Source organism: Pseudophryne corroboree, chromosome 8 (assembly GCF_028390025.1).
Source record: "Pseudophryne corroboree isolate aPseCor3 chromosome 8, aPseCor3.hap2, whole genome shotgun sequence".
NCBI lineage: Eukaryota > Metazoa > Chordata > Amphibia > Anura > Myobatrachidae > Pseudophryne > Pseudophryne corroboree.
The window spans coordinates 45,508,198-45,531,082 of NC_086451.1; the positions used below are offsets into that span (position 1 = coordinate 45,508,198).

General features: G+C 50.6%; 1 protein-coding gene across 2 annotated transcripts in view; it reads right to left on the reverse strand.

The window, feature by feature from the left end:
• Nucleotides 1-471: 471 nt before the first annotated feature.
• Nucleotides 472-22,885, reverse strand: part of TREX2 (three prime repair exonuclease 2) — a 29,962-nt gene continuing 7,548 nt past the window's right edge. Inside the window, exons 1-2 of one of the 2 annotated variants that reach the window (XM_063936311.1) lie at nucleotides 4,296-4,440; nucleotides 472-1,363 (exon numbers count right to left, since the gene is read on the reverse strand). In XM_063936311.1, coding sequence (XP_063792381.1) covers nucleotides 677-1,354 — 678 coding nt within the window. In that variant the 5' untranslated portion in view covers nucleotides 1,355-1,363; nucleotides 4,296-4,440 and the 3' untranslated portion in view covers nucleotides 472-676. Of the gene's footprint in view, nucleotides 1,364-4,295; nucleotides 4,441-22,885 lie in introns of those variants that run through there. The other variant, XM_063936310.1, reaches the window with a different exon arrangement.

Below are 22,885 nucleotides of genomic sequence, written 5' to 3' on the forward strand. Positions count from 1 at the left end.
CCACTGGTCTCCACACCACATAGAACATTGTGTTTGTTTACCTGTCACCCTCTTCTTTCCCTTGGCTTCCATTCTCACCCTCTGCCTCTCTATGTTAACCTCTGCCTCCCCTGCCTTACACTGTCATCCTCTGCCTCTCCCTGTCACCCATTGCCGTGTGGCATACTGTGAACTTAGGTAGGGGTGGAGGAAGGGGGCCCAAATTATATTTTTGCACCTAGGCTCACCACTCACAAGTTCCGCCACTGCCTCTGTGTGACATACAGAAGTTACTACTAGTAAAACGTGTCCTCATCTATAGCGCTTTACAAACCTTTTACCTTCTCGTACATTTCTCCCTTCCAATTTAGCAGCACCCGCGTCATTCGCTACACAGCTCCAAATTCCCTACAGAGGAATCCGGAAGATAGGGGATGAAATAACAAGGGAAGGGGAATATACAGTATACTGAAAAGAAAACCAGAGGAAAACTTTGAAAGTATGTAAACAAAGTTCAGTTTAATTCACAATACAAAAAGAACAATAATACACATTTACCATAAACTGCAGAGGTAAGATACTAAATCAGAGAAAAAATAAAAAAAGAGTTGGGAATGGACGTGTTAGTTAATATTTCATATAGTATATCATTATATATACAGTCCCATCACACGGCTGAGCACGAAGCATCGGGTGATTATTGCACTGTGGGTAATCCGTACATAGGGGCGATCTCTCCCCACCTCTTGTAACTGGCTGCTTCCAGCAGTTGCTCTGCTCTGGACATGAAGACCAGGATGAGAGTTATCACATCGCCCTCTGCGTAATGAGACAAATCTGGCTCCGTGCCGAAGTAACGTCGGTACAGTTCTGGAAGGGAGTACCGCCCTTTGACTGTGTTTGGACGGTTCTGATTATCCAGGTATCTTAAAGCTGGTAAGGAATCCAGGCACAGCATGGAGCTAGGGAAATCGCGCTGGTGTTGCAGCAGTTCAGCCTTCAGTAGGGGAAAGTCATATGAAAATCCATTATGGGCAACCAGGCAGACAGGCTGGGCCTGACGATTCACAAACTCATTGACGGTGTTAATGAGAGTCTCCTCGAACAACTGCTTCTCACAAGTGGTCAGTTGTTCATTGCTAAGACCGGTGATCTCTGCAGCCTTCTGAGTGAGGGGCTTCCCTGGATCTACACACAGAGAAAGCTTGTCTAGCACTCGGGGTAACTGCAGTTTTCCCGAATCATCATGGACTGGGTTCCTCAAAGAGGACACATGGACAGCCACCAGAGACACCTCTGTAATCTTAGGATCATCTTGGTTTAGGCCTGTGGCTTCCAGGTCCAAGAAAATAAAGGTTCTCACCAAACTGCCCATAACTGTGGCCTGTAAAAAATATTTTAGAAAATAACTATCAGATGTTTGCAGAATATATCCAATTTCTACTCATCACTAGAAGCTGCTCTCGGTGACCAATCTAATGCTGAATAAAGTGACAATACTGATCTCTTAAACTGGCGACACACCGGCAGATCCTACCATACAATTGGATTTAGGGGGCATTTATTAAAGTACGGAGTGTGCTAAAGTGTAGCACAAACCAATCAGCTATTAACATTTCAGCCTATACAATGACAGTTAGGAGCTGATGGGTTAGTGCTTTATCTCTCTCCAATCTTTGATAAATACCCCTATTAATGTCTGATTTAGCCACATACAGATTACTTTAGCCTATTACTGTGGTCTGAATATGATCCTTCAAGACCATTATCATCTTTTGCCAACATACTGGATACTGATTAATTTCCTGCTTAAATGAGTTGAGAAGAATTAGTAAATTTACCACTAAGAATGTTGCAAGGTTAGTTGCCCTCTTAGGCTGGGTACACACTTGGCTATGTGCACCTGATATACTGTATCGTCCGAACCGGCGGATCGGAAAATATAGCGTTCACATCGTCCAATGTGTATTCACTATGGGGGTCATTCCGAGTTGATCGCTCGCTATCAGTTTTTAGCAGCCGTGCAAACGCTATGCCGCCTCCCACTGGGAGTGTATTTTAGCTTAGCAGAAGTGCGAACGAAAGGATCGCAGAACGGCTACAAAAAAATATTGTGCAGTTTCTGAGTAGCTCCAGACCTACTCAGCGCTTGCGATCACTTCATACCATTTAGTTCCGGATTTGACGTCACAAACACGCCCTGCGTTCGCCCAGCCACGCCTGCATTTTTTCGAACACTCCCTGAAAACGGTCAGTTGACACCCAGAAACGCCCACTTCATGTCAATCACTCTGCGGCGGCCATTGCGACTAAAAAGCTTCGCTAGAGCTTGTGTAAAAATACATCGCCCATTGTGAAAGTACGTCGCGCGTGCGCATTGCGCCGTATACGCATGCGCAGAAGTGCCGTTTTTTTACTTAATCGCGGCGCAGCGAACATTTTCAGCCAGCGATCAACTCGGAATGACCCCCTATATCATTAACGTTGGGTGCTCCTACAGGTCATTAACTATATACAATATATTTATGTTTATTGTACAAGACTGGATATGGCCGGGTGACGCCATCCAGTATAGCAAACGATATCGTTCAGTGTCTACGGTGAGCTATTACATGTTGCTGTATCAGTAATTATCCCCCTCCACAGACAGACATGGTCGTAATATGACCTGTCGGGAACACTTGATAGTTGTCATTGGGAATTAATAGGCTACGATAACAGAATCTATTGTATTTCTGTTCTACATACATATAATTATATAGCTACATAATTACACTGTGAGGCCAGAATGGAGAAAGAAACACACAAGTAAACATGTTTGTTATATCCTTTGTGTCTAACAAGGAAGTAAGTATATTACTGGAAATCTACTCCCGTGTAATAAGAATCTACCACTATGCAGAACACTGCTGTCAGCACACAACTGTGTACAACTCATACTTGCCTACTTTTGAAAAAGCATTTCAGGCAGATAGTGAAAGTAACACCTATCAGTGTGGATGTGTACTGCTACATCTGAGAGGCATATCATAAACATGACTTACATCCAAATGTAAATGAGCCCCAACGTTAGTAAGATCTATTTGCTCCATATACTTTAAGCGGCCACGAGAAACCTTATTAAAAATGCATGTAGCCATAAGGATCGTTTTGCCTTATAACCAATGCAGGGATATGGCACTGATGAGCCCAATTGAATGCATGTATCTCTGATTTATCTTTTTCCCCAAGACTGTAACAGCTGCATGATGGGGGTAAGGTGCAATCAGGGAGATTGCTGGACTATTCAGGGAGTCAGGGAGATTGCTGCTATTTCAGGGAGTCTCCTGCAGAATGCGGCAGGGTAGGCAAGTATGGTACAATTTACACAATATTCTTCATTAAGTTAGAAAATCAACAGAGCCATCACCTAGCCAGGGTGCGAGTGATCATTTAACAGGTTGAGGATTACTACAACTGGTGGGATCTGGGGGAGAAACGCTCAACTCACAGGTTATTGTTTTATCACTTGGAAAATTATAGAGTCAAATATGTGCACTACCATCTGTAATTATACTTCCATATACAGAACAGTGATGTCAGTGGGGTATTTATCACAGCATGTAGAGAGATAAAAAGTACCAAACAGCTTCTAACTACCATGTTACAGGCTGTGTTTGAAAAAATGACAGTTAGGAGCTGATTGGTTAGTGATTTATTTATCTCCACTCTATCTCTCTCCATGCTTTGATAAATACCCTCCTTGAAAATACATATAAGGGCATTTGTATTAATAGTCACAGAACTGCCATGATTATAACGCGGTGGATATTGTCATTTTTAGTGAAAATATTCCCGCTATGTACGTAGAGAAACCCGCAGGTTACTTCCCCGGCATTTTGGAGGAGTTTTCACGTTTGTGAAAATCTCCCGGGGGGAATCTGACGCTGCGCATATTCTGTGTCAGGTTCCGGGATCGCGGTCGTTGCCGGACGGAGGATATATAGTTCTCTCTCCGTCTACCATTCCTCCATCGGCTAAAAGGGGTTTACACCATCTTCAGTGTGACCAAGCTTCACTTTTCAGAGTTTAGTACATAGGGGTCAGATCGTGGTCCCCATTGGTAATAATGGGGACTACAATCTGTAGCGCTAACTGGCGTTCTGCAGATTTCTGTCACATCTCCTGCATTGTGTTATTAGTACATAGCCACAAACCATAACATTATGCAGAAACTTCAATTTCCACATAATTTTATGGAAAAACCTCTTGATACATAGACCCCATGATGCCAATATTATACCTATTCAGGATGTATGATGTAAATGTAATAGTACCTGCTAGATCTCGGTGCCACTGTCAGCTCAGCTGGTATAAGCGGTGTCCTTCTCTGGTCATGTTGTGGCAGCTTATAAAGTGCTGGTGTAGGAAGTGTCAGACGTCAGACACTTCTCCACTCCCCTACACAGCATGCAGGCTCAGCCTATAGGAGCGGCTGCACAGCACTGTATACACCCATCTGCGTGTACTGGAAGTGAATCACTCAGCATTAATTGTATACGTCTTCCTGGTTTGTGTTACAGTTTCATTTCAGTTCAGAGAAAGAAGCAGAACCAAAAATGAATATTATTAAAAACAAAACTGCAAGTAAATAAATATGTCAGACTGCAGGTCAGTTATATACATAGGGGAGTATTCAATTAGTGTCAGAATTTCCGACAGGGCGGAAAGACGGCACTTTCCGACGACAATCGGCACTTTTCAACACTTCAATATTCAATTGAAGTGCCGTTTTTTCGCCCTATTGATAATTCCTTCATGTTATAAAAAACACATGGATGAGCGGAATCTCTTGCTCATCCATGTGTTTTCGACCCCTCTACGGTCCAAAACGAGTCTATTTTCGTCCATTCATAAGAAAGAGCGAAAATGAATGGTCGGAATGAGAGGCGAAATGGGCGGAAACGGCCTGCAATGAATACTGAAGTGTCACTCACTGTCGGAGAGGACCCAACACTAAGTGAATGCTCCCCATAGACTATTACAGGTCTTGTGATGTCTATGCAATGTGACAGTTTTATTATTCTGCAAGTAATACAGCTAAATGTAGGTGACAGGTATTTTTCCGCAGCAGAATGTATAGATGTAAAAGTTTATCCGTCACCTTGTAAAGGTTTATAATGTATATAGAAATGAACGCACCCTACTCACAACTGAGAGGGTAACGCCTAAAGCTTACAATGTATATTTCATCTAGGAAACGCTAAACCCAGGGGAAAGGTGTCTTAAATCCCAAGGGGCAATGGTGGTCATTCCGAGTTGATCGCTAGATGCATTAGTTTGCTGTGCAGCGATGAGGCAAAAAAAGGCACTATTGTGCATGTACACACGCGACATAGTATTACAAAGAACGATGTACTTCATACTTGCCTACTTGACCCTCTCCATGAGGGAGAAAATGCTCTGTTCCTGGACTTTCCTGGTAATGTATGATTGCCATCACCTGTGGTGAGCTAGTTAATTGATAAGAAAGGTGTTTCACCACAGGTGATGGCAATCATACATTACCAGGAAAGTCCAGGAACAGAGCATTTTCTCCCTCATGGAGAGGGTCAGGTAGGCAAGCATGATGTAGTTTCACACAGGGTCTAGCGAAGCTTTTCTGTCGCACTGCTGGCCGCAGAGTGATTGACAGGAAGAGGGCGTTTCTGGATGTCAACTGACCGTTTTCAGGGAGTGTTCGAAAAAACGCAGGCGTGCCAGGAAAAACGCAGACGTGGCTGGGTGAACGCAGGGCGTGTTTGTGACGTCAAAACAGGAACTGAACAGTCTGAAGTGATCGCAAGCGCTGAGTAGGTTTTGAGCTACTCTAAAACTGCACAAAAAAACTTTGTAGCCGCTCTGCGATCCTTTCGTTTGCACTTCTGCTAAGCTAGAATACACTCCCAGTGGCATAGCGTTTGCACGGCTGCTAAAAACAGCTAGCGAGCGAACAACTCGGAATGACCACCAATGTACTGAATAGCAAAACATGGGGTATATAAACCTTGTATAGAGCTATGGGATTTGTAATTTCACAACCAATAATGTGGTTATAGAATATTTTAATAGATCTGTAAAACCACTGACATGACCAGGTGATGGCTCAGGACACCGTCAGGTAGATTTGGTGCAGCTGATCAGTTTCATTTACACTATATGGTCAAAGTATTTGGCCACAGCTGTTAATGATTGAATTGATTGAATTCAGGGGTTTCAATCAGACTCGTTGCCACAGGTGTATAAAATTAAGCCCCTAGCCATGCAGACACTTGTGATACACAATGGGTCAGTAAGAAGGTCTGTGAAATGTAATCCCTGCTGGATATTTCCCCGGTCACTGGAAGTGATATTATTAGAAAGTGGAAGCGTTTAGGAACAGCAGCAACTCAGCCACGAAGCGGAAGACCACGTAACATCACAGAGCGGGGTCAGCGACTCTAAGGCGCATGGTGCGTTACAGTCGCCAACGCTCTGCTGATTCCATAGCTGAAGAGTTCTGATCTTCCACTGGCTTTAATGTAAGCACAAGGACCGTGCGGTGGGAGCTTAATGGAATGGGTTTCCATGGCCGAGCAGCTGCATGCAGGCCTCACAATACCAAGTCCAATGCCAAGCGTCAGATGAGTGGTGATAAGCACACGGACACTGGACTGTGGAGCAGTGGAAACGTGTTCTGTGCAGTGACGAATCACGCTTCTCTGTTTGGCAGTCAGGTGGGCGAGTCTGGCTTTGGTGGATGCCGGAAGAACGTTACCGGCCTAACTGCATTATGCCAGAGGAGAAGTTTGGTGGAGGAGGAATAATGGTATCGGGCTGTTTTTCATGGTTTGGGCCAGGCCCCTTATCTCCAGTGAAGGGCAATCTTAATTCTTCAGCATTCCAAGACAATTTGGAAAATGTTATGCTTCCAACCTTGTGGCAACAGTTTGGGGAAGGCCCTCTTCTTTTCCAACATGACTGTGCCCCAGTGACATTGTATTCTCATATACTTTAATATGGAGTTGGATCCCCCTTTTGCAGCTATAACAGCTCCCACTCTTATTGGAAGGCTTCCCTCAAGATTTTGGAGTGTTTCCGTGGGAATTTGTGCCCATTCACTCCGTAGAGCATTTATGAGGTCAGCCACTGATGTTGGACGAGAAGGACTGGCTCGCAATCTCCGTTCCAGTTCATCCCAAAGGTGCCCGATGGGGTTGAGGTCATGTCCTTCCACATCGAACTCATCAAACCATGGGGGTAATTCTGAGTTGATTGCAGCAGGAACTTTGTTAGCAGTTGGGCAAAACCATGTGCACTGCAGGGGAGGCAGATATAACATGTGCAGAGAGAGTTAGATTTGGGTGGGTTATATTGTTTCTGTGCAGGGTAAATACTGGCTGCTTTATTTTTACACTGCAATTTAGATTGCAGATTGAACACACCACACCCAAATCTAACTCTCTCTGCACATGTTATATCTGCCTCCCCTGCAGTGCACATGGTTTTGCCCAACTGCTAAAAAAAATCCTGCTGCGATCAACTCAGAATTACCCCCATGGTTTGATGAGTTCGATGTGGAAGGACATGACCTCAACCCCATCGAGCACCTTTGGGATTAACTGGAACGGAGATTGCGAGCCAGTCCTTCTCGTCCAACATCAGTGGCTGACCTCATAAATGCTCTACGGAGTGAATGGGCACAAATTCCCACGGAAACACTCCAAAATCTTGAGGGAAGCCTTCCAATAAGAGTGGGAGCTGTTATAGCTGCAAAAGGGGGATCCAACTCCATATTAAAGTATATGAGAATACAATGTCATTATAGTCCCTGCTGCTCAGTGGCAGTAGCCTTCCTGGACCCACCGCAGCTCAGCACACAGCTGCATATGCTGGGGAGATAGTGACACTGTGCTGACTGCTAAGATGGGGTGGAGAGTGCGCGGGGGACAGGGCCGGATTTACCACATGGCACCAAGCGTGCGCCTAGGGCCCAGGGACGTGCAGTCAGGGGAGGCAGTGCCTCCCCTGTCATTAATGATTACAATAATACTAAGATACTTATTCTGTATCATAAGTATCTGCATTAGCCTTTATATTGTTTTAATCATTTTTACTTTATAAAAACGGTTTTAAATGTGTGTCGGAGGCTCTCGGTGCCTCCCGCAGTCTATATTAAAGAGCCGGAAGCGGGGGGCGGAGCCAAGAATTGGGCAGTGAAAGCCCGTTAAAAAACCAGCAAAAGCGACACCTACTAGAAGTGCCTCTTTGACGGGGGCGTGCTTTCAGCCCTGTCACTAACACTGATGTGAATGGGCAGATTCAGAAGGGGTGGGGGTGGGGGGGGGGGGGGGCACCAAAGCATGTAACACCCTCCAACGTGTAGGATTTTTTTTTTTTTCATTTTTATTTACATATGCCTCCGCCCACTACCCCCTGCCCCACCTGTCCCTCAGCAACGCACTCCAGCTAGCGGGGCAGGAGGGGCCGCAATCCACTCACCTCTGTCGGGACTGGCTTCCAGACACGCTGCGGTGCACTGACTTTCCGACACACTGCGGTGGAGCCCTGTACACGGGAGGCTGAGCTAAAAACCACCAGGTGTGCTAAATCCCCAGTCACTGGCTGCGGGGGAGGGTGTGTGTGTGTGTTTGCGGCGGCTGCTGGCCGGGATTTACACGGGGGGGGGGGGGGGGCTATTGGGCTGCGGGAGGCATCCCTGTCATGATACCTTCCGGCTCATGTTACCTGTGACAATGACAATATTTGAAAATGAATGGCTGCCATCTGCCTAAATGTCCAGCAAGGCAGCCGGGAATTGGCGGTTCCCTGTGTGGTCCGCACATCAGTCTTCAAAACAGCAGAATAATGACGCTGCTTACAATAACTAGATTTGGAAGAATACCCGATTAATCTCGCTGGAGTAATAAATAAATCCTGATTAAGTTCTGCAGCTTTACAGTTTGCAACCAGGCAAGGGCAATGCTTTACTGGTGAGGACTTGGTGCATCATTTATGAGAGGGGCTAATAGCAACACCTCCTGATGGCTACCAGGGTGCAAATGCTGCCTGGCCTGCTGGGCGGGGGGGGGGGGGGGGGTGGATGGGTTGGCTTGGGTTGCTGCTGGCCGGGATTTGGGAGGGGTACTTTGTAATAGACTGAGCTCACCCATGCTGTATTCAAGGGACCCAGGGGACAGGGCTGTACTGCATATGTAGTATTCTGTACTGTCGGCAGAATGGGCTCTCCCTAGTATCACCCTCTCCCTGTCACCCTCTACTGTCACCCACTGCTTTCACTCTCTCCCTGGCATCACCCTCTCCCTGTCACCCACTGCTGTCACTCTCTCCCTGTCACCGTCTACTGTCACCTACTGCTGTCACTCTCTCCCTGTCACCCTCTACTGTCACCCACTGCTTTCACTCTCTCCCTGGCATCACCCTCTCCCTGTCACCCACTGCTGTCACTCTCTCCCTGTCACCGTCTACTGTCACCTACTGCTGTCACTCTCTCCCTGTCACCTACTGCTGTCACTCGCTCCCTGGCATCACCCTCTACTGTCACCCACTGCTGTCATTCACTCCCTGGCATCTCCCTCTACTGTCACCTACTGCTGTCACCCTCTCTCTGTCACCCACCCACATCTGTCACCTTCCCTGTCACCAGCCCCCTGGCGTCACTTTCTCCCTGTCACCAGCTCCCTGGCATCACCCTCACCCTGGCGTCACACACTGCTGTCACCAGCTCCCTGGCATCACCCTCACCCTGGCGTCACACACTGCTGTCACCAGCTCCCTGGCATCACCCTCACCCTGGCGTCACACACTGCTGTCACCAGCTCCCTGGCATCACCCTCACTCTGGCGTCACACACTGCTGTCACCAGCTCCCTGGCATCACCCTCACCCTGGCGTCACACACTGCTGTCACCAGCTCCCTGGCATCACCCCCACCCTAGCGTCACCCTTTGCTGTCACCTTCTCCTTGTCACCCTCTTCCTGTCACCAGCTCCTTGGCATCACCCTGTTGTCACCCTCTGCTATCACCCTCTCCATGGCATCACCCACTGACTCTCCCTGGCATTTCTCAGTCACCGTCTCCCTGATGTCACCCACTGCTGTCATCCACTCCCTGGTGTCACCCTCACCCACTGCCTTTCTCCATCACCCTTTACCTGTCACCCTCTCCCTGTCACCCACTGCATCTCACCTGCATCACTGTCTCCCCATCACCATCTCTCTCCTGTCACCCTCTCCTCGTCATGCCACCACACACCTTGTTGTGAGTCCTCACCCTCATTGCGAGACCACACTTACTTTTCTGGGAGCGCGTGTAACTTCGGCGCAGTCATCGACTCGGGGGCGGTAGCGGGCATCGGTGGGACACGGTGGACATTACGGCTACAGTGCCTCACCAGCCACTGACCTCACCGCACGCCACTGCTAGGGCCCAGTGGGTCGCAAGGGGCTTGTGACCGGCAATTGGTGGGCTGCCCCGGGAGGCAGGGTGCGCTAGGACCACTAGAGCGCTATGTAAGTTGTACCTGACAGCCGGGAGGTTAGGCTGCCTCCCGGCTGTCAGTGACAGTGTCAGGCTGCACTGCTACATTGCGCTGTGTCGGCATCTAGCAGCATGAGAAGGGGCTGGCCCGGCAGCTGCAGAAAGGGCCACTATCAGGAGGGTTCAGGTGGAACATCTGTATGCTGCCAGGGCAGATGGAGGGGGTCCGGTGGCTCCAATAATCCGAACTACAAACTGCTTCTGTGAAGCAATGGCCGAAATAATTAGTGCATGCCGCAGGGCTAGATTATGTGAAGGAACCTTCCCTGGGAAACCCCTCTCACATACAGGTTCCCCCCTCAGCCCCCCCCCCCCCCCCACCAGATCAGCCTCCTTTCTTTGCTCTGCAGTTATCCCTCCCCCAACTCTTCTCTTCTCCTTCCTGCTGCCTATGGAATCACATGCGCAGAGGAAGGCTGGATCTGTAGCTGCAGCACACACACCACAGAGGAACTGTACTTCCTTACATCTGCAGTCTCTTACTGTCTCCTTATCCCTGCTCTGTCTCTAACCAGTCTCCCCACTGTCTCCTCCCCATATGTCTCTGCCCCTTCCCATCAGTACCTCTGCCTCCTCCCCCATCAGTACCGCTGCCTCCTCCCCCATCAGTACCGCTGCCTCCTCCCCCATCAGTACCTCTGCCCTCCTCCCCATCAGTACCGCTGCCTCCTCCCCCATCAGTACCTCTGCCCTCCTCCCCATCAGTACCTCTGCCCTCCTCCCCCATCAGTACCTCTGCCCTCCTCCCCCATCAGTACCTCTGCCCTCCTCCCCCATCAGTACCGCTGCCTCCTCCCCCATCAGTACCGTTGCTTCCTCCACCATCAGTACCTCTGCCCTCCTCCGCCATCAGTACCGCTACCTCCTCCACCATCAGTACCTCTGCCCTCCTCCACCATCAGTACCTCTGCCCTCCTCCCAAATCCGTACCGCTGCCTCCTCCCCCATCAGTACCGCTGCCTCCTCCCCCATCAGTACCGCTACTTCCTCCCCCATCAGTACCGCTGCCTCCTCCCCCATCAGTACCTCTGCCCTCCTCCCCCATCAGTACCTCTGCCCTCCTCCCCCATCAGTAGCGCTACTTCCTCCCCCATCAGTACCGCTGCCTCCTCCCCCATCAGTACCGCTACCTCCTCCACCATCTGTACCTCTGCCCTCCTCCCCCATCAGTACCGCTGCCTCCTCCTGCATCGGTACCTCTGCCCTCCTCCCTCATCTGTAACTCTGCCCTCCTCCCCCATCAGTACCGCTGCCTCCTCCCGCATCGGTACTTCTGCCCTCCTCCCCCATCTGTAACGCTGCCCTCCTCCCCCATCAGTATGTCTGCCTCCTTCCCATCGGTACCTCTGCCCTCCTCCCCCATCAGTACCGCTGCCTCCTCCCCCATCAGTACCGCTGCCTCCTCCCCCATCAGTACCGCTACCTCCTCCCCCATCAGTACCGTTGCTTCCTCCACCATCAGTACCTCTGCCCTCCTCCCCCATCAGTACTGCTACTTCCTCCCCCATCAGTACCGCTGCCTCCTCCCCTATCAGTACCGCTGCCTCCTCCCCCATCAGTACCGCTACTTCCTCCCCCATCAGTACCGCTACTTCCTCCCCCATCAGTACCGCTGCCTCCTCTGGCATCGGTACCTCTGCCCTCCTCCCCCATCTGTAACTCTGCCCTCCTCCCCCATCAGTACCGCTGCCCCCTCCCCCATCAGTACCGCTGCCTCCTCCCGCATTAGTACCTCTGCCCTCCTCCCCCATCTGTAACGCTGCCCTCCTCCCCCATCAGTATGGCTGCCTCCTTCCCATCTGTACCTCTGCCCTCCTCCCCCATCAGTACCGCTACCTCCTCCCCCATCAGTACAGCTACCTCCTCCCCCATCAGTACCGTTGCTTCCTCCCCCATCAGTACCGCTGCCCCCTCCCCCATCAGTACCTCTGCCCTCCTCCCCCATCAGTACCGCTGCCCTCCTCCCCATCAGTACCTCTGCCCTCCTCCCCCATCAGTACTGCTGCCTCCTCCCGCATTGGTACCTCTGCCCTCCTCCCCCATCTGTAACGCTGCCCTCCTCCCCCATCAGTATGGCTGCCTCCTCCCCCATCAGTACCTCTGCCCTCCTCCCCCATCAGTACCGCTGCCTCCTCCCCCATCAGTACCGTTGCTTCCTCCACCATCAGTACCGTTGCTTCCTCCACCATCAGTACCTCTGCCCTCCTCCCCCATCAGTACCTCTGCCCTCCTCCCCCATCAGTACCGCTACTTCCTCCCCCATCAGTACCGCTACTTCCTCCCCCATCAGTACCGCTGCCTCCTCCCCCATCAGTACCGCTACCTCTTCCACCATCTGTACCTCTGCCCTCCTCCCCCATCAGTACCGCTGCCTCCTCCCGCATCGGTACCTCTGCCCTCCTCCCCCATCTGTAACTCTGCCCTCCTCCCCCATCAGTACCGCTGCCCCCTCCCCCATCAGTACCTCTGCCCTCCTCCCCCATCAGTACCGCTGCCTCCTCCCGCATTGGTACCTCTGCCCTCCTCCCCCATCTGTAACGCTGCCCTCCTCCACCATCAGTATGGCTGCCTCCTTCCCATCTGTACCTCTGCCCTCCTCCCCCATCAGTACCGCTGCCTCCTCCCCCATCAGTACCGTTGCTTCCTCCACCATCAGTACCTCTGCCATCCTCCCCCATCAGTACCGCTACCTCCTCCACCATCAGTACCTCTGCCCTCCTCCCCCATCAGTACCGCTACTTCCTCCCCCATCAGTACCGCTGCCTCCTCCCCCATCAGTACCGCTACTTCCTCCCCCATCAGTACCGCTGCCTCCTCCCCCATCAGTACCGCTACCTCCTCCACCATCTGTACCTCTGCCCTCCTCCCCCATCGGTACCTCTGCCCTCCTCTCCCATCTGTAACTCTGCCCTCCTCCCGTATTGGTTCCTCTACCCTCCTCCCCCATCAGTACCGCTGCCTCCTCCCGCATCTGTACCTCTGCCCTCCTCCCCCATCAGTACCGCTGCCTCCTCCCCCACCTGTACCTCTTCCCTCCTCCATCAGTATGGCTTCCTCCTTCCCATCTGTACCTCTGCCCTCCTCCCATCAGTATGGCTGCCTCCTTCACAGAGGGGGAATCAGCAGCAGTGCAGCGGGGTCCACAGCATTACAGTGAGTCACACTGACTCATATCATTTCCTATCCCCCCCGTTCCATGCCGCGGGCCACCAGTCCCCCAGTAATGTACAGCAGTTGTCTGAGACTAAGCTGGCAACTACTCTCTGTCTGAGGGTGGGATGTACTAAGCCTTGAAAAGTGATAATTTCACTGTGATAAAGTACAGTCAGCTTGTAACTGTCATTTTTCGAACCCAGCCTGTGACATGGCAGTTAGGAGCTGATTAGCTGGTGCGTTATCACAGTGAAATTATCTAGGCTAAGTATATCCCACCCTGAGTGCGGGGAAGGGAGGAAGGGAGGAAAGCGCGATCCCCTCTCCTCTATCAATTGCTTCCACCCTGGCTTCCTTTCTGAGACTGTCCTTGCCGCCTGCTCCGGGGATCTGACATCACGATCTCATGACCATCCCCAGTGTTAAACCCAAGAAGGAGCCACCATTCCCCGCGCTGTAGTTCTGGGCCCAGGTAAGAAAATTATCACCCTCTCCCTGGCGTAACCCTTTCCCTGTCACCCATGGCTGTCATGCTATCCCTGTCATCACCCTTTCCCTGTCACCCACTGCTATCACCCTCCCCCAGTCATCACTGCCTCTCCCTGTCACCCTATTCCTCTCCCCATCACCCTCTCCCTGGAGTTACCCTTTCCCTGTCACCCATGGCTGTCACCTTCTCCCTGTCACCCACTGCTGTCACCCTCCCCCTGTCATCACTGCCTCTCCCTGTCATCCTATTCCCCTCCCCATCACCCTCTCCCTGTCACCCACTGTCTATCCCTGTCTCCCTTTCTCTCTCACCCTCTGCCATACGGCATATTATGAACATAGAGTTGGACAGAGGAGGGGGGCCCAAGGCATATTTGTGCACCTGGGCCCACCACTCACAAGGTGAACCACTTCCCCTTCCCACCTGTACCTGTGCCCCCCCCATTGGTGCCTCTGCCCTCTTCCCATCTGTACCTCTGCCCCCTCCCAAGCTTTGCTTCTGCCCCTTTCCTATCTATACCTCTGGCCCCACCACCCATCGGTGCCCCTGCCGCCTTCCCATCTGTACCTCTACCCCCTTCCCATCTGTACACCTGCCCCATTTACCCATGTGTGCCTATGACCCCTCCCTGCAGGTGCACCTCTGCCCCTTTACCGCATGGCTGGTACAGTAGCTGCGATCAGAATTGGTGTGGGTGGACGGAGGACCAGTTCCATTCACAACAAAACTGTACCTAAGCATGGCAGGTGAGCACAATGTTCTGCTACTAAGGGGCGTATTTATCACAATCCGCATTTTTAATGCGGCATTGATAAATATTTTTCACCCAAATTCACAATGTGAATATTAATATTTTCACGCAAATTTACTATAATCATCTTGCCAGGAGATGGGCTCCAATAAGATCCTGTCCTGGCGGAGAGCTGGAAGTAGTGGGATAGCGTAATGCTGTCACATTGCTTCCTGGTTCGGTTCTTCGGCGCAGACTGGGCATAATTCAGGTGGGGACAGATCTTGCATCACTGCTGCCTACGTGGGGTTAGAGTATTAGGCTTGGTGTAGCGGTTTAAGTTAGGATATTAGTGTTAGTTTAGGGGTTTGGCTTAGGGTATTAGAGATAGGCTATTAGGGTTGGTGTAGCGGTTTGGGTTAGGATATTAGTGTTAGTTTAGGGGTTCGGGTATTAGGGATAGGGTATTAGGCTTGGTGTCGCGGTTTGGGTTAGGATATTAGTGTTAGTTTAGGGGTTTGGGATAGGGTATTAGGGATAGGGTATTACACTTGGTGCAGCGATGTGGGTTAGGGTTAGTTTAGGGGTTAGGGTATTAGGGATATGGTATTAGGGTTGGTGTAGCAATTTGGGTTATGGGTTAGGTTAGAGGTTTGGGTTAGGGTATTACAGATAGGGTATTAGAGTAGGTATAGGGGTTTGGGTTAGGGTTAGTTTAGGGGTTTGGGTTAGGGTATTAGGGATAGGGTATTAGGGTTGGTGTAGTGGTTTGGGTTAGGATATTGGGATTAGTTTAGGGATTTGGGTTAGGATATTAGGGTTGGTGTAGCGATTTGGGTTATGGGTTAGTTTAGAGGTTTGGGTTAGGGTATTACGGATAGGGTATTAGGGTAGGTATAGCAGTTTGGGTTAGGGGCTAGGGTTAGTTTAGGGGTTTGGGAATTACGGATAAGGTATTAAGGTTGGTGTAGCGGTTAGGGTTAGTTTAGAGGTTTGGGTTAGGGTATTACCGATAGGGTATTAGGGTTGGTGTAGCGTCTTGGGTTAGGGGTTAGGTAAAAGGTTTGGGTTAGGGTATTAGGGAATGGGCGGATGAGGGAGGGGGTGCTGTATAATGATGAACTGCTGCCTAGACACCTGAAGCAGGCACTATTTAGATATGAGCTATCTATGGTTAGGTCCCTAGTGCCCAAGTACCGCAGCCCCCACATCCGGCATACAGTACCGGTACAGCAAGCCGCATGGAGAAATGAGCCCTGGTGTCCTCCGGCTCCAGTACCGAGCGAGAGCGGAGATCTGGTGGCGCTTCCGTCGGCAAGTGACAGAGTGAGCTGGATGATGTCAGTGTGGAGGGCGCAGCGGCGGAGCCGGGGGCTGTGGTGCAGCGTTCTGCCCTGGACGGCATGTGCGGCCACGGGGGTCGGCCGGGGGTTCCGGAGCGGCGGATCACAGTACGACTGGAGGACCCGCAAGAAGACCGTGCTGGCCTACGTGACTGCTGCCGGAGTGGGCATGGTGGGGATTCCCTTGTACCGCATGTGCTGGCAGGTGTGTGCTCCTGTCCTATCCCTGCCGTATACATACATATATCTGTGACTTATTTCCTTACGCAGCTGTGGGCTGGGTGTGATAGACCTGCCGCTGACCCAGTGAGAGCTCCTAGCCACGCCCAGCATTATCCACACAGTCACAGATCTGGGCTATTATATAGGAGATTGTCCTAAGGAAATGTCTATGGTGACTGCTCGTGATTGGTCAGATACCTCAGTCAACACTCGGTTACTTCACCTCCGTTCTTTGATGGTTTTGCAATCCGACAACTGACAAATTTGGATGTTTGTAGTTTTCTTAACAGAAAAATCAAGTCAACAATTCTGAAAATGTGGAATTTACAGCAGTTTTGCCGTTCCGAAATCCGCCTGTTTTAAAGCCATTGTAAAAAAAGCTCCCAAGCAAAAGGTAGGTTTTACAAAACTTCCCCTTAAATGAAATTGAATGTTTGGACTCAAAGCACCTCCAAATCCTATGGAGGGGTGAGGATGGGGGCAGGGTAAATGCCACATATTTATGTATACTAGGGGCTCCCAACTCTCCGCCTCTATGGGATTTGTGTAACGAGCGCATCATATATACTGTGCAGAGCAGGGACGTGCGGTGACGTCAATGGCTGGGGAGGCACTAGCTAGTACCAGAGCCAGAGTTACACACAATTTATGGGCCCAAGGGTTCATGTGGGCATTATACACAGGTGCAGCAGTATATACATGTGGGCATTATACACAGGTGCAGCAGTATATACATGTGGGCATTATACACAGGTGCAGCAGTATATAGTACATGTGGGCATTATACACAGGTGCAGCAGTATATACATGTGGGCATTATACACAGGTGCAGCAGTATATACATGTGGGCATTATACATAGGTGCAGCAGTATATACATGTGGGCATTATACACAGGTGCAGCAGTATATACATGTGGGCTTTATACACAGGTGCAGCAGTATATATATGTTGGCATTATACACAGGTGCAGCAGTATATACATGTGGCCATTATACACAGGTGCAGCAGTATATAGATGTGGCAATTGGGGGTCATTCAGAGTTGTTCGCTGCGCTGCGATCAGGCAAAAAAAATGCACTTCTGCACATGCGGTGCAATGCGCACGGGTGTCGTACTGTTACAACGAATGATGTAGTTTCACACTAGGTCTAGCGAAGCATTTCAGTCGCAATGCTGGCTGCAGAGTGATTGACAGGAAGAGGGCGTTTCTGGGTGTCAGCTGACCGTTTTCAGGGAGTGTTCGAAAAAACGCAGGCGTACCAGGAAAAACGCAGGCGTGGCTGGGCGAACGCAGGGCGTGTTCGTGACGTCAAAACAGTAACTGAACAGTCTGTAGTCATCACAAGCGCTGAGTAGGTTTTGAGCTACTCTGACACTGCACAAAATTTTTTTGTAGCCGCTCTGCGATCCTTTCGTTTGCACTTCTGCTAAGCTAAAATAAGATTTTACTCACCGGTAAATCTATTTCTCGTAGTCCGTAGTGGATGCTGGGTACTCCGTAAGGACCATGGGGAATAGACGGGCTCCGCAGGAGACTGGGCACTTCTTTAAAGAAAAGATTAGGTACTACATCTGGTGTGCACTGGCTCCTCCCTCTATGCCCCTCCTCCAGACCTCAGTTAGGGAAACTGTGCCCGGAAGAGCTGACATTACAAGGAAAGGATTTGGAATCCAGGGTAAGACTCATACCAGCCACACCAATCACACCGTACAACTCATACCCAGTTAACAGTATGAACAACAACTGAGCCTCATTAAACTGATGGCTCAGAACAAAAAAAAACCTATAGTTAAGCAATAACTATATACAAGTATTGCAGAATTCCGCACTTGGGACGGGCTCCCAGCATCCACTATGGACTACGAGAAATAGATTTACCGGTGAGTAAAATCTTATTTTCTCTGACGTCCTAGTGGATGCTGGGTACTCCGTAAGGACCATGGGGATTATACCAAAGCTCCCAAACGGGCGGGAGAGTGCGGATGACTCTGCAGCACCGAATGAGCAAACTCAAGGTTTTCCTCAGCCAGGGTATCAAACTTGTAGAATTTTGCAAACGTGTTTGATCCCGACCAGGTAGCAGCTCGGCAAAGTTGTAAAGCCGAGACCCCTCGGGCAGCCGCCCAAGAAGAGCCCACCTTCCTCGTGGAATGGGCTTTGACTGATTTAGGATGCGGCAGTCCAGCCGCTGAATGTGCAAGTTGAATCGTGCTACAGATCCAGCGAGCAATAGTCTGCTTAGAAGCAGGAGCACCCAGCTTGTTGGGTGCATGCAGGATAAACAGCGAGTCAGTTTTTCTGACTCTAGCCGTCCTGGAAACATAGATTTTCAGGGCCCGGACTACATCCAGCAACTTGGAAGTCTCCAAGTCCCGAGTAGCCGCAGGCACCACAATAGGTTGGTTCAAATGAAACGCTGATACCACCTTAGGGAGAAATTGGGGACGAGTCCTCAATTCTGTCCTGTCCATATGGAAGATCAGATAGGGGCTTTTACATGACAAAGCCGCCAATTCTGACACACGCCTAGCCGAAGCCAAGGCCAAAAGCATGACCACTTTCCACGTGAGATATTTCAACTCCACGGTCTGAAGTGGCTCAAACCAATGTGATTTTAGGAAATCCAACACAACGTTGAGATCCCAAGGTGCCACTGGAGGCACAAAAGGAGGCTGAATATGCAGCACTCCCTTAACAAACGTCTGAACTTCAGGCAGTGAAGCCAGTTCTTTTTGAAAGAAAATAGACAGGGCCGAAATCTGGACTTTAATGGATCCCAAGTTTAGGCCCATAGTCACACCTGACTGTAGGAAGTGCAGAAATCGACCCAGCTGAAATTCTTCTGTTGGGGCCTTCATAGCCTCACACCAAGCAACATATTTTCGCCATATGCGGTGATAATGTTTTGCTGTCACATCCTTCCTAGCTTTTATCAGCGTAGGAATGACTTCAACCGGAATGCCCTTTTCCATCAGGATCCGGCGTTCAACCGCCATGCCGTCAAACGCAGCCGCGGTAACTCTTGGAACAGACAGGGCCCCTGCTGTAGCAGGTCCTGTCTGAGAGGCAGAGGCCAAGGGTCCTCTGAGATAATTTCTTGTAGTTCCGGGTACCAAGTCCTTCTTGGCCAATCCGGAATGATGAGTATAGTTCTTACTCCTCTCTTTCTTATTATCCTCAGTACCTTTGGTATGAGAGGAAGAGGAGGGAACACATAAACCGACTGGTACACCCACGGTGTCACTAGAGCGTCCACAGCTATCGCCTGAGGGTCCCTTGACCTGGCGCAATATCTTTTTAGCTTTTTGTTGAGGCGGGACGCCATCATGTCCACCTGTGGCCTTTCCCAACGATTTACAATCAGCTGGAAGACTTCTGGATGAAGTCCCCACTCTCCCGGGTGGAGGTCGTGCCTGCTGAGGAAGTCTGCTTCCCAGTTGTCCACTCCCGGAATGAACACTGCTGACAGTGCTATCACGTGATTTTCCGCCCATCAGAGAATCCTTGTGGCTTCTGCCATCGCCATCCTGCTTCTTGTGCCGCCCTGTCGGTTTACATGGGCGACCGCCGTGATGTTGTCTGACTGAATCAGCACCAGCTGGTTTTGAAGCAGGGGTTTTGCCTGACTTAGGGCATTGTAAATGGCCCTTAGTTCCAGAATATTTATGTGTAGGGAAGCCTCCTGACTCGACCATTGTCCTTGGAAGTTTCTTCCCTGAGTGACTGCCCCCCAACCTCGGAGGCTTGCATCCGTGGTCACCAGGACCCAGTCCTGTATGCCGAATCTGCGGCCTTCGAGAAGATGAGCACTCTGCAGCCACCACAGCAGAGACACCCTGGCCCTCGGGGACAGGGTGATCAGCCGATGCATCTGAAGATGCGATCCGGACCACTTGTCTAACAGATCCCACTGAAAGATCCTTGCATGGAACCTGCCGAAGGGAATTGCTTCGTAAGAAGCTACCATCTTTCCCAGGACTCGCATGCAGTGATGCACCGACACCTGTTTTGGTTTTAGGAGGTCTCTGACCAGAGATGACAACTCCTTGGCCTTCTCCTCCGGGAGAAACACCTTCTTCTGTCTAAGTGTCATGACTGAGGTTTTTGTGAACCCGGTGTAGTGAAGTCTGTGCGGGCGACTGGAGGATTATGTGAATACTACCACTGACCTGGTTTGGAAATGCCGTGGACTCTGGGTTTCCTCCGGAGACTGGGAAGAGGAACCGCAGCAGAGATGGCCGAATCTAGGTTCTCCTCATGCAGGATTAGGTCGGCAGACAGGAGGCATGCTGAAGGTCTCCTGAAAGACAGAACTGGAAAGGCACTGATGAATCAGTGAAGAATACCAGGTATAATTGTGCTAAAGGGCACGGGGTGCTTGGAGACACTGAGGTGCTTGCGGACACTGAGGTGCTTGGAGACACTGAGGTGCTTGGTGCTTGGAGACACTGAGGTGCTTGGAGACACTGAGGTGCTTGGAGACACTGAGGTGCTTGGAGGCACTGAGGTGCGTGGAGGCACTGAGGTGCGTGGAGGCACTGAGGTGCGTAGAGACACTGGGGTGCGTAGAGACACTGGGGTGCGTAGGGGTGCTGAGGCACGGAGGTGCTGGAAGCACGGAGATGCTGTGGCACGGAGGTACTGAGGCACGGAGGTGCTGTGGCACGGAGGTGCTGGAAGCACGGAGGTGCTGGAAGCACGGAGGTACTGAGGCACTGAGATGCTGAGGCACTGAGGTGCTGAGGCACGGAGATGCTGAGTCACGGAGATGCTGAGTCACGGAGGTGCTGAGGTGCTGGAAGCACGGAGGTACTGAGGCACGGAGGTACTGAGGCACGGAGGTACTGAGGTGCTGAGGCACGGAGGTGCTGTGGCACGGAGGTGCTGTGGCACGGAGGTGCTGGAAGCACGGAGGTACTGAGGCACTGAGATGCTGAGGCACTGAGGTGCTGAGGCACGGAGATGCTGAGGCACGGAGATACTGAGGTGCTGGAAGCACGGAGGTACTGACGCACGGAGATGCTGAGGCACTGAGGTACTGAGGCACGGAGATACTGAGGTGCTGGAAGCACGGAGGTGCTGAGGCACGGAGATGCTGAGGCACGGAGATGCTGAGGCACGGAGATGCTGGAAGCACGGAGATGCTGAGGCACGAGGTACTGAGCCCTGGAGATCCCAACTACAACAGTAGTAAAACTGAAACACGACAGCTGTGGTTTTCAGTGGAGAACACGGAATTCAGTACTGTGCCTTTAAGACGAAACATTGCAGCTGTACCTTTACATTGAGACTCAGGGAAATGGTGAAATCAAATGGCAACACACAAATAAACCAAACGGTAACAAGGGAACAGAGTTTACACAGGAACTTAGGTACAAAGGTTACCTTTAGGGAGCTCAGCTTAAGACCCACACAAGGCTGTATGTGACACAAGGAACTGGCCCAGATTCCAACTCAGCCTCCTGATTTATACTTCCTGGTCCTTGATGATTGGTGGGCAGGATTAGGTGATGTCACTGTCATGTGACTACTCTAGCCAAGGCTGTGATGTAGAATGAGGCCTAGCAGGCCAAGAGAACACTGAAGCCTGGACTTCTGCAAAACACAGGATGCTTGCTTTTAGATTACTGAATTCAGCCTCACACAGGAGATCACCACAGGTGGAGCTAATTAACTATTACCTCTCAGGCAGAGAACTCAGGAAAACTGACAAGCTGTTTAACTCCGTGAGTGAAAAGACACAGGATCCAGGACAGATGGCAGGGGTAAGTCACCAAATATAAAACCTACAGTCAGGATTGTGACAGTATCCCCCTCTTCAAGGGTGGACTCCGGACACCCATCTTGAATCTTAGAGGAACTTGAGAAATTCATACAGAAGAATTTAGGACCTTCGTTGATGCAGATTCCAAAGGTTTAGGACTAAATTCTTTAACTACAGCGTTACTGAAAGTCTGTAAGTCATGGAACACAGGATCATTACTCTCAAAGAGCATGTTGGCCCACTCCAAAGCTCTTCCTCTGAATGCCAGGAACAGATATCGAGTAACGTTGGAAAGAGTTACTGCACCTGAAGGATCAGACTCCATCCGAGAGAGAAATTGTTCAACCAGAGCGGCATATTGCAATAAATCTCCATCAAAGTAAATAGGTGGAAAACCATCAGACGAAAGCTTAGAGGATGAAACTGAAGAAAGCTTTGGCTGGACGAGTAGGACTGGATTGGATCCAAGGATACTTGAATTGGCTGGAGCCAAAGGAGACGGACCAGGCTGGTCCTGGAGTATTGCTGGACCGGCTGGAACCGGAACGGACTGGCCAAGCTGGGCCTGGAGTATTGCTGGACCGGCTGGAACCGGGACGGACTGACCAGGCGGAGCCTGGAGTATTGCTGGACCGGCTGGAACC